Source organism: Pelobates fuscus, chromosome 6 (genome assembly GCF_036172605.1).
Source record: "Pelobates fuscus isolate aPelFus1 chromosome 6, aPelFus1.pri, whole genome shotgun sequence".
Classification (NCBI taxonomy): Eukaryota; Metazoa; Chordata; class Amphibia; order Anura; family Pelobatidae; genus Pelobates; species Pelobates fuscus.
Window position 1 is genome coordinate 60,005,217 of NC_086322.1, and position 14,952 is coordinate 60,020,168.

Below are 14,952 nucleotides of genomic sequence, written 5' to 3' on the forward strand. Positions count from 1 at the left end.
AATGTAAAAATAACACATTTTTCCTTAGGAGAGAGAACGAAGGTCACCCGCTTTTAACCTCCAAATAGCCAGCTTCACAGAAAATAATGGGAGTGCTCTGCAGCTTTTCTGCCAGCAGGAAGGAATTAAGGTAGATCCTGCTTCACTTCCTTCTTCTGCTGGTTTTCATTTCTTTTCTTACCATTTACCCATCCACCCATGGACACCTCATAATCTATGCGCAAATCTGAACAAACCAAGACTGACCATAACTGTCCATCATGCATGGTCCCTCTCACATCTGTTATAGCTGTATCATTGTGTTGTATAATTCCTTTTTCTTGGGATTACTGACTTAAAAGGTGCAATTTTTTTTCAGGTTTTCCAACTATTAACCTGGTGGGGTCCAAACTACATCCTGTAGTCCCAAAGTTATCAGTGGGACTTTTAAATACGTGTCTTGAAAACTTACATCGATTTTGTTTGTTTTTTGAGCAGATGGCCAAGATTAATTTGTATGGGGCAGTCTTAGAAGGATTAATAAAAAACAATAATACCGAGATGCAGTTTAGAGTGTGTTGGGGAAACACCCCAATGGGCTCACCTCTCTTAAACCACGATAACCTATTCATAACCTTACATTTTGTAGGAGTTTTGTTCAGCATCATAATTCTAAAAGCAACCCATGCGGTCCCTTAGGTTTAAATTTCACAGACACATTGGAGAGACATAGTTTTGTAACGCATTATGTATGTAATATTCATACACCTCTAAATATTCTTCTATATTATTTTCACTCAGTGTCACGTAGGAAGTGGTTGGGTTATTCCTGCCAATCACTAGTCCTAGTGTCCCAACTGTCTAGATTTCGGTGGACATTCCTGATTTTCTGAACCTGCCCCGTCACCAGGAAACTTTCCCCAGCAAGCATTGTGTGAGCCTAACATTAGGCACTCTCCTGCTGTGTTCAAAGCAGTAGGGCCCTGCAGGGTCTGCCCTCATTGGGCTGGCCTTAAATGATTGGCAGGCAGCCTTGCATTCATTCACGCCAAGATGACCTGCCATTCATTCAGGTGTACCCTCCCCTTTCTGTGCAGGCCCACCCACTTTGGGTAGAATCAGAAAGGCAATCCTGGGGATGCCGGAGTTGGGGGATATACTGGCCTTTCCTTGATGTGCATGGGAGGGATAATGCGCATGCACACTGTACGTATGCATGCTCACCATAATACAAGCCTATATAGAGTAGCGCATGTTTAATAGAGCCATTATGTCTTCCATTGACTTGAAATAATGGATGTGAGTTTGAGTGGACTTGGAAAAGAAGCCTTGTCAAATCATGCTTACTCCATCAATGCAGAGTTCAAGTAATATATACAATGTATAACTTCTTCTAACCTTTAAGAACCAAAGATGAGGTAAATCCCTCAATATCGTCACATTTGTCATTGGTCTTTTCAAAGTCTGGTTTTGGTCAGAAAAAAAATAACTTTCTACAGGAATGTATAATGCATTTTTTTTCTTGATATACAATATAACCGGAATAAACTACAGATAAACCTTGTTATATAATGTATACCGCTGGCAAAAGTAAAATTTGGAGCAAATCTGGTGCACAGAGCTAAGTCTGGATCAGTATGCTTGAACATTCCATTGGTTTCCATGGTGATTTGTCTACGAATTGGTACCTTGCCAATGGTTCCTACAGTCTTGTGGCTAATATTGCAGAATAAGCTTGTTTTCCTTGTCGTATAGAAAATATTTATTGAATAGATATGGATCATGGCCATTGCAGTATTGTATATAGTACGGTATTGATAATCGTCTTTGGTTTTACGTGATAAAAGGCTCTTTAGTAAGGAGAGGCCTGCAGCTGATTCTTGTACAATCTGTTGCAGGCCTCAAAGGGACTTAGAAAGTCTTCTGAATATAGCTGCATGGTATGTATGTCATCACATCTCTTTAAACTCACTTTCAGCCTTTCCATATAACCTACCAATCCAGGAATCCTACATTCTTCTTCGTGTCCATGGGTTATCTTTCTGTGAGTTAAAATGTTCATTCGTTATTTCAACACGCTTTTTTTTTTTTTTTCTTTCCTTCTAGGATGTTGATATTTCTGAACTCATGAAGAAACTGGATATTCTTGGGGATAACGGGGTAATTTGTACAAAGTAGTGTTTTTGTTCATGAAAATATGCTATAAGTTCTCCTGCTGTTTTGTTTGATCAGTTAACAGCTCAGTATTCTGAATTAATGCATAAGGAAAAGTTATTATAAACTAAATATTAACATTCTGTCCAAACTTAAACTGTATTCTAGAAGAGAAGAATCCTATCAAGTAAAAATAAAAGATTTACAGAATATATGAGAACAAAAATAATTGGTAGAATTTTTTTGGCAAACATATATTTGGCAGAATTAGGAAAATGTTATACTCTGTATCAAATGCCAATATGAAAGGATATTTTATTTTATAAATGCATTTGTTGAGGTTTAAGAAGCTGTCCGGATAGGGTATCCATGAACAGTTATTTAGACACATATCGTTCACCTCTTCTACCACATACTTATGCCTTCTCTCTCGCCTTATTTAGTACGTTGTCTGTCGAAGAATTAAACCTATTTTGAACAGTCTCCTGTAGTGCAAAGACATTTCAATACTTAGTAATATTAATCAGTTAAACCAATAATTTTCTTACCTTTTGAATTTAGGTGCTTTTCCTTTTTTTTTTTTTTCTCGATTTTTCAATTTTTTTCAATTTTTTTCCATTTTTGATTCCTCATATTTTATTATAGTCACCTGCTCAGGATGAGAATAGGTTTCATTAAAGGGCCACTATAGTGCCAGGAAAACATACTCCTTTTCCTTGCACTATAGTGCCATGAGGGTGCCCCCACCCTCAGGGACCCCCTCCCGCCGGGCTGGATGGAGAGTAAAGGGTAAAAACTTACCTTTATTCCAGCGCCGGGCGGGGAGCTCTCCTTCTCCTCTCCGCCTCCGATCCTCCCTTTCGGCTGAATGCGCATGTGCGGCAAGAGCTGCGTGCGCATTCAGCCGGTCGCATAGGAAAGCATTTACAATGCTTTCCTGTAGATGCTTGCGTGCTCTCACTGTGATTGTCTGTGAGACAGCCACTAGAGGATTTGGAGGCTGGATTAACCCATTTATAAACATAGCAGTTTCTCTGAAACTGCTATGTTTATAAACAAAAAGGGTTATTCCTAGAGGGACCTGGCACCCAGACCACTTCATTAAGCTGAAGTGGTCTGGGTGCCTAGAGCGGTCCTTTAATGCCTTGACAGTAACAAGGAGTCCATATGTTGCAATTCACGGTTTGAAGAATGCATGCATTTACACCTATACTTGGAAATGTCCTGCGAACAGTCCTCTATTAAAACTGCGCATACATAGAACAGGGAAAAAAAATAAAACCTGCCAAATCTAATGATTGGTCAATTCACATTTTACAGAACTAGTAATTGGTAACAATACCAATGTTTTGGAAATGATAAAGTGAAACTTGTTGAGAAACATTTTTTGTATTTTATTTTGTACCCCCTAATTATAAAAGCCTTGAAGTTTGTCCCAAACATGTTGTATGCAATATGTTCTTCTTACCCTATCGTAATAAATTGTTTGTATCATGTGTGCACCTTGAAAACCATTGGTGAATACTCCTTGCTACAAGAAAGACCCAAGCAACTGTAGCGTATGCAGTTTGGTTCTCCTGTCGTAATATTGATAGTTCCATCGGTTTCATCATACGTTGCTGTGTCTGAAATATGTATTTGCCCCCAAATTTGCCTTCCCTGTGTGAGCAGACAATTCAATTGGGGATATACACTGATCAGCCACAACATTAAAACCACTGAGAGGTGAAGTGAAAAACATTGATTATATTGTAACAATGGCACCTGTCAAGGGCTGGGATATATTAGGCAGCAAGTCGGCAATCTTCTCTTGAATTTCATATGTTGGATGCAGGAAAAATGCACAAGTGAAAAGATCTGAGTGATTTTGACAAGGGTCAAATAGTAATGGCTAGACTACTGGGTCAGCATGCCCAAAACAGCAAGTCTTGTGGGCTGTTCCCAGTATGCAGTGGTTAGTATCTACCAAAAGTGGTGCAAGGAAGGACAACCGGTGAAACATAGAATGTGACCGCAGATAAGAACCATTCCGTCTATGTAGTTTGCCCCCCCAAAAAGTGCTTCTGCCCCAGTCGCCGCAGCTGAACTGGGGCCCTTCTGGAGCTTTTTCACCTGACCAGGCTGCAGCTTTCCTTTCAGGCAGGTTTCATCCCCTCTGCCTATTCATCTGCAGCTCTGCTTACAGTGATTGCTATTGCCTTTTCAAAGGCACTTGTGGCTCTCAGGCCTAGCTCTCTTGATTTATCCCAAGGTTAGAGGGATCATGCAGCCAGCCAGTCGGTCCGAAGAGTCTGTCACTGGGATCCCTAAAAATCCATGCAGGACACCCAGTTCCAAATGGAACTGGCATCAGGATCATGGGCACCCAAAGCTCAGTGATGCATGTGGGGAGCGAAGGCTAGCCCGTCTGGTCTGATCACACAGAAGAGCTAGTGTAGCTCAAATTGCCGAAAAACATAATGCTGCCAAGATAGAAAGATGTCCGAACTCACAGTGCATTGCAGTTTGCTGCCTATCGGGCTGTGTAGCCACAGACTGGTCAGAGTGCCCATGATAATCCTGGTTTATCTCTGAAAGCAGGTCCAGAGCATCAGAACTGGACCATGGAGCAAAGGAAAAATGTTGCCTGATTTGATTAATCATATTTTCTTTTGGATCAGGTGGATGGTTGTGAGAGTCAACTACCCGGGGAAGAGAAGGCAGCAGGATGCACTGTGGGAAAAAGGCTGCCAGTGGAGGCTGTTTTATACTCTGGACAATGAAACATTGAGTCCTGGCATTCATGTGGATGTTTCATTGAGATGTACCACCTACCTAGAGACTGTTGCAGACCACGTACATCCATTCAAGCCAATGGTGTTCTCTGATGGCAGTGGCCTCTTTCAGCAGGATTATGCACCCTACCAAGACGTTACCTTGGCCTCCAAATTTCCTAGATCTCAATCCAATTGAGCATCTATGGGATGTGCTGAAAAAACAAATCTGATCCATGGAGGCACCAATTCGCAACTTGCAGTACTTAAATGATCTGCTGTTAATGTCTTGGTGCCAGATATAGGACACGTTCATAGGTCTTGTGGAGTCCATGCTTTGACTCATCAAAGCTGTGTTGACTGCACGGTGGGGACCTACACAGTATTAGACTGGTGGTTTTAATGTGGGGCTGATCAGTGTATCTATTGTTTTTACTGTCTGAATTGGTGGAGACAAGTGAAAAGCACTCTACTAGTTTTTGTTTACCCACTGATATTACCTACTGCCTATATGTGCGCATTTATTTTTTCTTTATCTTGCTTGTACTCCTATCAGTGTAAAACTCAAACATATGTTCTTTCAGTTTGAAAACATGTGGTGTTAATGTTGATAATAATGTGTTCTCTTTCAGAATTTGAGGAATGAAGAACAGGTTGCAGTGATCCAAGCGGGAACGGTTCTGTCTCTCTGTGAAAAGGTACACACATACTAGATTTTGTATATCACTCAACCTAGGCAAAAACATAATGCAAAATGGGGAGATTTATGAAGCGTTGTGTACAGAGTAAAACGGCTTCTTATTTTGCAGTGCCCACACATTAAAAATACTGTGCAAGCTAACTTTGGCATGTCTGGCTGACTTTGGCATGGTCATAAACAGTTATTTGGTTATAGAAGGAAGCAGTTTGGCGTGACGCCTGGGTGCAGGATATTTTCGGAGCCTCTGTGGGTGTGGCTACATTATCCACTTCCCTTGCCACACACACACACACTGTTTTATTCCACTTGTGGAACATATATTTTTAAGCATGTTCAATCAGCCGATGGCTCTGCATTATTCAAATTTTTGACATAAACATTCAAACATTGTCAAATGTATTATATACAAAAGACTGGATATATCCATCTCAAGCTAAATCGGTCTCTGTCCAGTGACTGCGTATACCTGTGAACTGTGTGTCAACTGGTGTGTGTATGACCATTGATATTGGGGGGTCTATTTACTAATCACTGGGTTTTGTCCAGATTGAATTTACAACAGTCAGACAGATGCAAGGCACCCATTTTGAACTGAGTAGGGTCTGAGGCATCCTGCAGGATGCACGTTTACAAATTATGCAAGTGAACAATAATTTGATAATTTGAAGTAGAATTTGCCAATACAAATAGCTAAAGGTCTCAGCACAGTTGGGATTAACAATGTTTTGCCTAATTAAAGGGTATCCTAATCCCCCCTGTTGGGCCTTCCTAGATAGGGTATATGTATTAATTCTTGGTCTCTCCCCTCTCCAAATATAAGATGTAATACTACTTTGTAGCATACTTAACCAATGTGTAGATATCGAGAGAGGGGGAGCATCCCAAAGAGATAAGCCCATTTTGGGATTATATAGGCTTTAATGGTGTTGATCCTTCCCCACCAGGAGATTTCATGCACTCTCCATTCTTTTAATAGGGCATTCGTTTCTTTTAACAATTTCAAAAATGTAATTTCCATAGTCCTTTTTGTATCTGCAGATATAATCACCCCTAAATATGGGAACTCTTTTTCTGTCCATTTAAAATCAAAATCTTTCTTTAATAATATTAGTTTGTCTCTTTGTATGTTAATAGACATAGCTATTGTTTTGTTCATATTTAAGCTATAATTTGAGACACTACTATAGTTATCAAATTATTGCATTAAATATGGGAGAGAAACATGGGGCTCTGTAATAGATATTAAGATATCATCTGCATACAAACATATCTTCCATTCATCATCTTGTGTACCCATTCCTCTAATCCTATCATTTTGTCTGATATTATTCGCCAAAGGTTCTATCGATAACACATATAGTAGGGGAGAAAGAGGGCACCCCTGCCTTGTCCCATTATTAATACTGAACCAGTCTGAGCATAGATCACGGGTTACTATACGAGCTGAAGGGTTCGCGTATATCGCCCCAACCGCATCCATGGACCACCCCTCAAAACCGAATTGTGAGAGAGTTCTCCTCAAAAACCCCCACCCGACCCTGTCGAATGCCTTTTCAGCATCCACCGACAGGGTCAGGAGGGGGGTTCCCTCAGCCCGAGCCCACTCCAGCAGATTCAGAACTCTACGCGTATTATTAAATGAGTGCCTGCCTAACATAAAACCTATCTGATCCTGATGGATAAGTGATGGCAGTACTATTTTTAATCGTTCCGCTAAAATTGCGGCATAAAGTTTAACGTCAACATTGACCAAAGAAATAGGACGATAATTACTAATTTCATAGGGGATTTTACCTTGTTTCAAAATCGGAGTGATATGTGCCCTTAATAGATCTAAGATCTAATAGATCTTAATAGAGACCCTTTAGTCGCCATTTCATTAAAGGTGTCCGTTAACAACGGGAGGAGTTGTTTTTTAAAAACCCTATAGAACAGGTTCGAATACCCATCCGGACCAGGGGCTTTTCTATTAACAAGCTTATTAATTGCTAATTCAACTTCATTCTGAGATATACTTCTATTAAGTCTTTCCTTTTGGTCATGCGATATCTTTAAGAGATTTGATTTTTATAAGTATTTCTCCAACAGACCTGTATCAGGAGACGTTTTCAAATTATACAATTTTTCATAAAAAGATCTAAATTTACTGGCAATTTCATCTGGTTTGTAAATAAAGTTTGTACCATCTCCTAATTTGGAGATCTTTTGCTCAGTCCTTTTTTTCTTTAATTTATTTGTTAACATTAAATCAACACGATTATTCTTATAATAGTAATTCATATTAAGCTTGTTTAAATTACGTTCTATCTTGTTTTTAATCTGTACATTTATCTTTTCTTGACAGATTTTAATAGCTGATGCTCTCGTCTCAGAAAAAAAATTGTTTATTAGCTTTGGCAAGATTATAAAATTCTATATAAAGATTGGATAAACTATTGTCTATATTCTTTTTTTGATGGCTTGCTAGTTTGATCCAATGTCCCCTAATAACTACTTTACAAGAACACCATAGACATTCCTTAGATAACTCCTCAGAAGTATTCTCCTTAATAAAAAAAAATCAATTAACTTCTCTATATGTTCTACATTTGTTTTATCTTTTAACAGATTATCTGCCAATGTCCAAATCATGGGGGTCTTCTAGTTCCCACCATATCTGCAATTACCATATCGTGATCTGACCAAGTGTTTTCAACAATAGAAATTGCAGATATCGCCCGGACCAAATTTAAATTACCCATGATCATATCTATCCTAGCTGCTGAGTTATGAGGGATTGATCTATGCGTGAAATTCTTTTCACTAGGGTGGAACAATCTCCATTAGTCAAATAAATCCGCTTTCTTTATCACTCTACTTAATGACGCTGCCTGTCTTTTCAGGGTTTTGTCTATTTTTTTATTTTTAGCCAGTTGTTTGTCCAATAAAGTGTCCAGAATACAGTTAAAGTTACCTGCAATCATAACTATGCCTTTTTTTTACTTGTTCCACCGGATCCCAAATTTTAATCAATGTTTTAATTGGGTCATTGTTAGGTAGGTACACATTGACCAAAGTATAATCCATCCCGTTCATTTGACCCACCAGGATGATAAACCTCCCTTCTGGATCTAAATAATTAAAACAACAATCAAAGGTAACTTCCCTAGAGAAAATTGAGACACCACATTTATTTTTTCCTTGTAAGGAAGCAGAATAAATCAAAGGGTATTTTTTATAGAACCAAAATTTCTTAGAGTCCGCCATCCAGTGGGTTTCCTGAATGAACCCTACTTGTATATGTTGATTAACAAGGGTGTTATATAGATAACCTCGTTTAAGAGGAGAATTAAGACCTTGGGCATTAATAGTTAAAACTCTTACCATATCTCAATCTAATTTTCTTCCTTTTTTTCCCCCTCTCTTCCTTGGGCTCTCTGACCATATCTGCAATATAACTGATCAGTTAAACATGTTACACAACTGACAAAACAACATAAAAACATTCATATTTACATAAAAACCTGGAACACAAAAAAGTATTCCACACACTGGGAGTCCCATAGAGTCCCACAGGGAGGGGTATATAGGTTCGGAGTATCTTATTGAGAGAGAGAGAGAAGAGATAAAAACTTTTTTAAAAAAAATAAACACATTTAAAGTAACAGTGCAGCTAAACTATTGAAACAGAAAAAAAAACAAATTATAATAACCTAAACAAACCCATATGCCATTAAAATTTTCAAAAACACTCCAACACTCCACTTTTTTATTTGTTAATTTTCCTATTATCCTATTTAGAAATTTGTGAATAAACTCTCAGCGTCTCCACTGTATAAGTGTAGAGTTGATTATCATATCGTAATTAGTAACAATATTAAGTGAGGGATTGGTTATCATGTCATAATTAAAAAATAAAAAGTGAGTTGACTGAAAATCCTAAGTCATTGCATCAATATAGTGACAAAGTGAAGCTAAACTAATAAGACTAAAAATATTTTATAATATCCCAAACCATCCCATATATCCTTAACTCCTCAAAAACGAAACACCCATCTGGATCGTTTACTATTTGAAGACATGCCTGTCTTGGCACCATGAATGTGATTTAAAAAAAAAAAAAAAAAACATGTAAGCATGGGAAGGCCTTTATCCCGTGAAAGCACAGTCTGTGCAAAGCCCTCGCAGGACTCACTTGGAATAATTTTTTTTTTTTTTTTTTAATAATGTTGGAATATAATTATTTTTGCCCATTTTTTGGGGAGGATTAAGAAGATAATACTTCTGAAGGTATGTTTTTTCTATAATGGCCCCAACCCATTAACCCTATTTTTTTTTAAATTTATTTATTTATTTATTCTGTAGCCTGCTGGCCATGGTTTGGGGCAGGAGAGTGGACATTTTTCTGTACAGAGGCAATCAGAATTTAGTAAATAGACCCCAATCTCTGTATGTGAAAATATCCCAAATGGTGTAATACAATAAAACACCATATATTAGCTAGTGGCTTAAAGCACTCACAAAAAATTACTAGTAGGTAGAACACAATCTGAAAACAGAAAATTCTTTGTGCAGTGACTGTCTCCTGCCTACTATAAATTTGCTTTTGTGAGTGCAACAGTCCACTAGCTGATTTATGGTGTTTTATTGTATTACACTATTTGTGATGTTTTCATTGTAGATTATTATTATTGGTTATATTGTTTAATGGAGACATAGAGGAGTCTTCTAATCTACAACTGAATTTGTGGAAAAGGGTAATATTTTTTTCTATTTGATTTTACCCCCACTGCTGTTTTTTTCATTACACTGGTGTGTGTGTGTGTGTGTGTGTGTGTAGGTGTTTTCTATGTAATTGAATATGTGACAGGGTGGATGTGCAGTCATTATTCTGTAGATTCACCCACCAGGTGAGCTGCATTGTGAGTAGGTTGTTGGAGCTGCTGGTGCTGTCCAGATGCCGCTATCAATAAATCTATTAGCTCATAATGCCAGAATGTTGCAATGCTTTCAACTGCGTTAAGCAGTAAGGGTCCAGGGTGCTAAACACCCTGCATACCCACCTTTGTTTGCCTATGGAAGCAGTCCGTGTCTGAAACACTGCAGGAGACAATTACCGTAGCCTAATATATCATGTATTTCTTTATTTTGCATATATTGTGTGATGTTGTTATGGTCTAGTTTTTATGTTAATAATTATCCCAAAACATATCATTTTTGTGGTGGGCACTGCCAGAAGATAGTTAAAGAAACACAGTGCATGGAAGCAGAACCGGCCATGCTCTATAACCTACATTCCCCATGTTGCTCTGCATTATAAAGATTCTAGTGAACAAGCTTTTCCCTGAATGATCACATTTTGAACCAAAAGTATTTTCTCTCCTCTTCAATCACTCTAAGTAGCTAATTAAGTATTAAAAGAGCTACTACGTTGATTTCTGAAAACGCGCGTGATTTAGACCATCATTAGTCTTTTAGTTGCCTAGCTGCTTCTGTCCCCAGTGATGAGAGTGTAGTTCAATGTTATCTCACGGGAACTCTTCTCTCTCATTTTTGCAGAACGAAGCCAATGTAAAGCACCTGTGTATTGACAAAATACTGTGAATTATAGGATTAGAGTAGGTCACGCTCATGTTGTATATTTATGCACATTTATGTATTATTATATAGCTGTGCCAACCTCACCATATACGGTTATGTCCATCACACATTTTAAGTTCCTTAATGGCACTATCTTTAAAAACCATATTGTAATGCAAAGTAATTGCAAAGCCAACATAAATAAGTGAAATATTTTCACCTGCTGTCCTCCAAAGCATCTGGATAGTCTTTCGAAATGGAGTGAAATGGATGTGTTGGACTCTTTGATTCTCATTTGTGTGTATTATTATATAAATATAATTAACCTCTTGACTATCAGAACTGAGTATAAACATTTTTTACTCACTTGTACTTTGCAGAATATAATTACACCCATAAAGTCTCATTCACCCTAATTTATAATCTAGGAATGACTACCAGCCTGTAGAGGAATAGGTTTTTCTGCTAGAAACCATTAGCCACTAATTTAATGCCTGAAAATGTCAACTCATCCCCTGTTTCCAAAACAGTCAATAAAGTTTGAGTGAGTAATTGTAATTGGACAGATGCATTTTACTGTATATTAAATTAGCATTCCAAAGAGAGAGATTGCACTTTTTAAATACCTTTATTTTAAAAATATGTGATTTTGCAGTATTTACTATATGTGGGCATCATGATCAAATGCAGACATTCTATTTACATTGTATTCCATTTTCAGCAAGCTGTACTGCCTTCAGGGTCCTTATGAATACCTATTAGCAGGCTGTTTAACCATTTTTATTTATCTATGTTGTCACTCGTACTTTATGTGAGATAACTATTATTTCTGCTTTTATATTGCCAGTTGAGACCCAGTATAAAATATTGCACAGGGTTTGAAAAGTAAAGCACATTGTATACGTTTAATTACCCCCCCAAAAAATCTATAATGTATGAAAGAATAAATGAAAAGTTAAAATGGATATTCCTTTACATAATTCAAACAAAGTATCTTTCAAAAGCACATATTCAAAAAAATTGCTGTGTTCTATGTCCATGTAATTGTGTTAGAAATACAACAAAAGTGCAAATAGAAAACGCTACATGCCTAAGAGGGTACCACAACACCCGTTTTGGCCTGTTTGTTTGTTTGCACTATATTGTTCTCACCTATGTGTAGCTTTTCGCCATTAAACACTGCACATACAGAGGTTAACCCCCTGTAACACATTTCCGGCAGTGTCATTGCCCAGCTCAGAAAAATGTTCCAGACTGGCTAATGTCAATTATGTGCAAAACTGGCGTCTGGTCAGACAGCCAATGCTGGCACGGTAACCCTTCATACCGCCCATGTCCTGTCCTCAGCCTTGATGTCAGACGAGCAAGATCTGGCGAGCGTAAAGAGGTAAGTTTAAGCCTTTTTTTTGGCTTTTTTGTTGTTATTTGGGGAGGCCGGACCACCACAGAAGGGGTTATAACAAACCAGTGTTTTATGATAATGTTATTTGTTTGAAGTAACCTTTTATTAGTTTATACTGGGCATATAAGAAGAACCTTTCTACTTTTCTAACCTTGGTGATGATGAATTATAAACCAGTGGAGTTCGCTAATGGATTATCATGGGGCCATGCTATCTGTGCTTTCCGTTTACAGTGGCTAAAACAAATTGAAGTTACGGAAGCAGCCCTCACTCAGAAAATGATTGACCTTGAGAATGAGAAGGTAAGCAACACAGTAAGTGATGTTTTTTTCCATATATGAAGTTACTAAATTAGAATGAGCACAGTAGATCTGTTATCTTAAGATGTGTGTTCCATTTCATAAATAAAATATGAAGGCATACGCCAGACACACAGGCTGCACTTTGCATAAACAAAATGAAAAAAAAGACGACTTTCACAATAGAACTATCCACCTCGTATTTCTCAGGATTAGATATATAATCTATGAAATCTTTGTTTTTGTACACTTCTCAGAACCTCTTGCACTTGAGTATTTGAAAAAGCATTCTTTTGCGAGATAGATCTGTTGCTGCAAGTGAGTGTTAGCTCTCATTAACTTGAATGTGCATCATTCATGCATTCATTATTTCAAGTCAATGGAGAAGCCACAGTGGATCTATTGCTCACAGTTTTCCACTCAGTGAAAGATCAGAGACTCAAACATGCTCATCTGAAATACGAGAATATTAACCACTTGCATGCTGTGTGCTGCTGCTCTTAAGGTATTTCATAAATGTTACTAGTTAGCCGGTAAATGAATTCTCCACTCAAGTGTGCTTCATCTTGTGTGCTCAAAGAGACAGTGATGTTATTAAAGGGAGATATGGATATTTGTAATTTGACAATACTATTGCCAAACGAATAGTGCTATTTAAAAAGTGTTTGTGCTCTGTGAAGCATCTATTGTGTTTTGTATCAGTAGACTAGTCGTGATAACGTATCCAAGGTTTGGTTTTAACTGTTGATTTAACAGAGATTAGGTTCAGAATGTAGGGGTTGATCACAATCAAGCACAGGTATTTGACTGATAATGTTTTCTGAACTTTGGTCCAAAATAAGTGTGTACAATGGGATCACAACCCAAGTATTTCACAACTTTTTTTCTTCTTCTTTTTTTCCATCTGTGAGTATCTGCTCTGAAGTTAGAAATTGTTAGCATGGACAGTTTCTAACATCACTACCGTTGTTAAGTTAAGTGGACTTAATGGTAATCATTGTTGATCACATAAACTCTGGATCAATAATCTGAGATAATTATGTTAACAACAAGCAAAAAATAATGAATTCTGTAATGATCAAACTTTATAGTCTGTGACTTGTCTTTAAACTTTTGTATTCCAAATTGCCATTAACATGTGTATGTTTAAGGGTGTTAAAACAGAATATTTTGTTAAGAGTACACGTGTATTGCTACAGTATATTAGTGTAAGAGTACTTGTTTATATTTTGTTTGCTTTAAACTGATCAACCAGAAATTGTTTCTATATATCTAGTATCATTACTTCCACATATTTCAACTTGGGCGAGTTGATTTTCTGTTTGTTTTGCCCATGCAAAAATATTTTGCGCATTTGGGAGGTATTTAATTATTTGAAAAGTGTTTTCTGTGGTTTCACAAGACCTTTTTGGTGTTGTATTTTCCAAGGGTATTATGATTACATTAATGTATCAATGAATCTTAAAAATTTCCTGGCACTATATAATCCTTGGGGGACCCTCATCCTCAGGGTCGCCCTCCCGTGGCGCTGAAGGGGTTAAAATCCCTTCAGCCACTTACCTCTATCCCACGCCGGGCTCCCTCTGCGCTGGTTACCTTTCCTCACCCGCTGACATCAGCTCCCGAGTGGAGTGGAATGTGCATGCACGGCAAGTGCCGCGCACGCATTCCAACTGTCTATAGGAAAGCATTTCTCAATGCTTTCCTATGGACGCTCTGCACGCTGGATGCAAATTTCGCATCCAGCGTTGCAGAAGCAACGGAAGACAGCCACTAGAGGTTGGATTAACCCTGCTATGTAAACATAGCAGTTTCTCTGAAACTGCTATGTTTACATGTGAAGGGTTAAAACCTGGGGGACCTGGCACCCAAACCATTCCATTGAGCTGAAGTGGTCTGGGTGACTATAGTGTCCCTTTAAGCTTGACTGTTTAACACAAGTTATTGGGGCCTTTTTTTGATGACCCAATTCCGGTCAAAGTATCTGCACAGTGTCATCATGTTTGATGACTTATTGGCAGTCATTAATGCATTGATAATTATCTGATGGATTGTAACCAATCCTTTTTACACTGAGTGATTAATGGCAATCTTTACTGCACTAAC

General features: G+C 37.9%; 1 protein-coding gene across 11 annotated transcripts in view; it reads left to right on the top strand.

The window, feature by feature from the left end:
• The window catches only part of JAKMIP1 (janus kinase and microtubule interacting protein 1), a 132,151-nt gene that overhangs the window by 97,603 nt on the left and 19,596 nt on the right, over positions 1 to 14,952 (top strand). For 5 of the 11 annotated variants that reach the window (XM_063457757.1, XM_063457751.1, XM_063457754.1 and 2 more), the window contains exons 14-18: positions 29 to 130; positions 1,878 to 1,919; positions 2,086 to 2,139; positions 5,519 to 5,584; positions 12,781 to 12,861. In XM_063457757.1, the coding sequence (XP_063313827.1) occupies positions 29 to 130; positions 1,878 to 1,919; positions 2,086 to 2,139; positions 5,519 to 5,584; positions 12,781 to 12,861 (345 nt within the window). The remainder of the gene's footprint in view (positions 1 to 28; positions 131 to 1,877; positions 1,920 to 2,085; positions 2,140 to 5,518; positions 5,585 to 12,780; positions 12,862 to 14,952) is intronic. The other 6 variants (XM_063457758.1, XM_063457756.1, XM_063457761.1 and 3 more) reach the window with 4 other exon arrangements.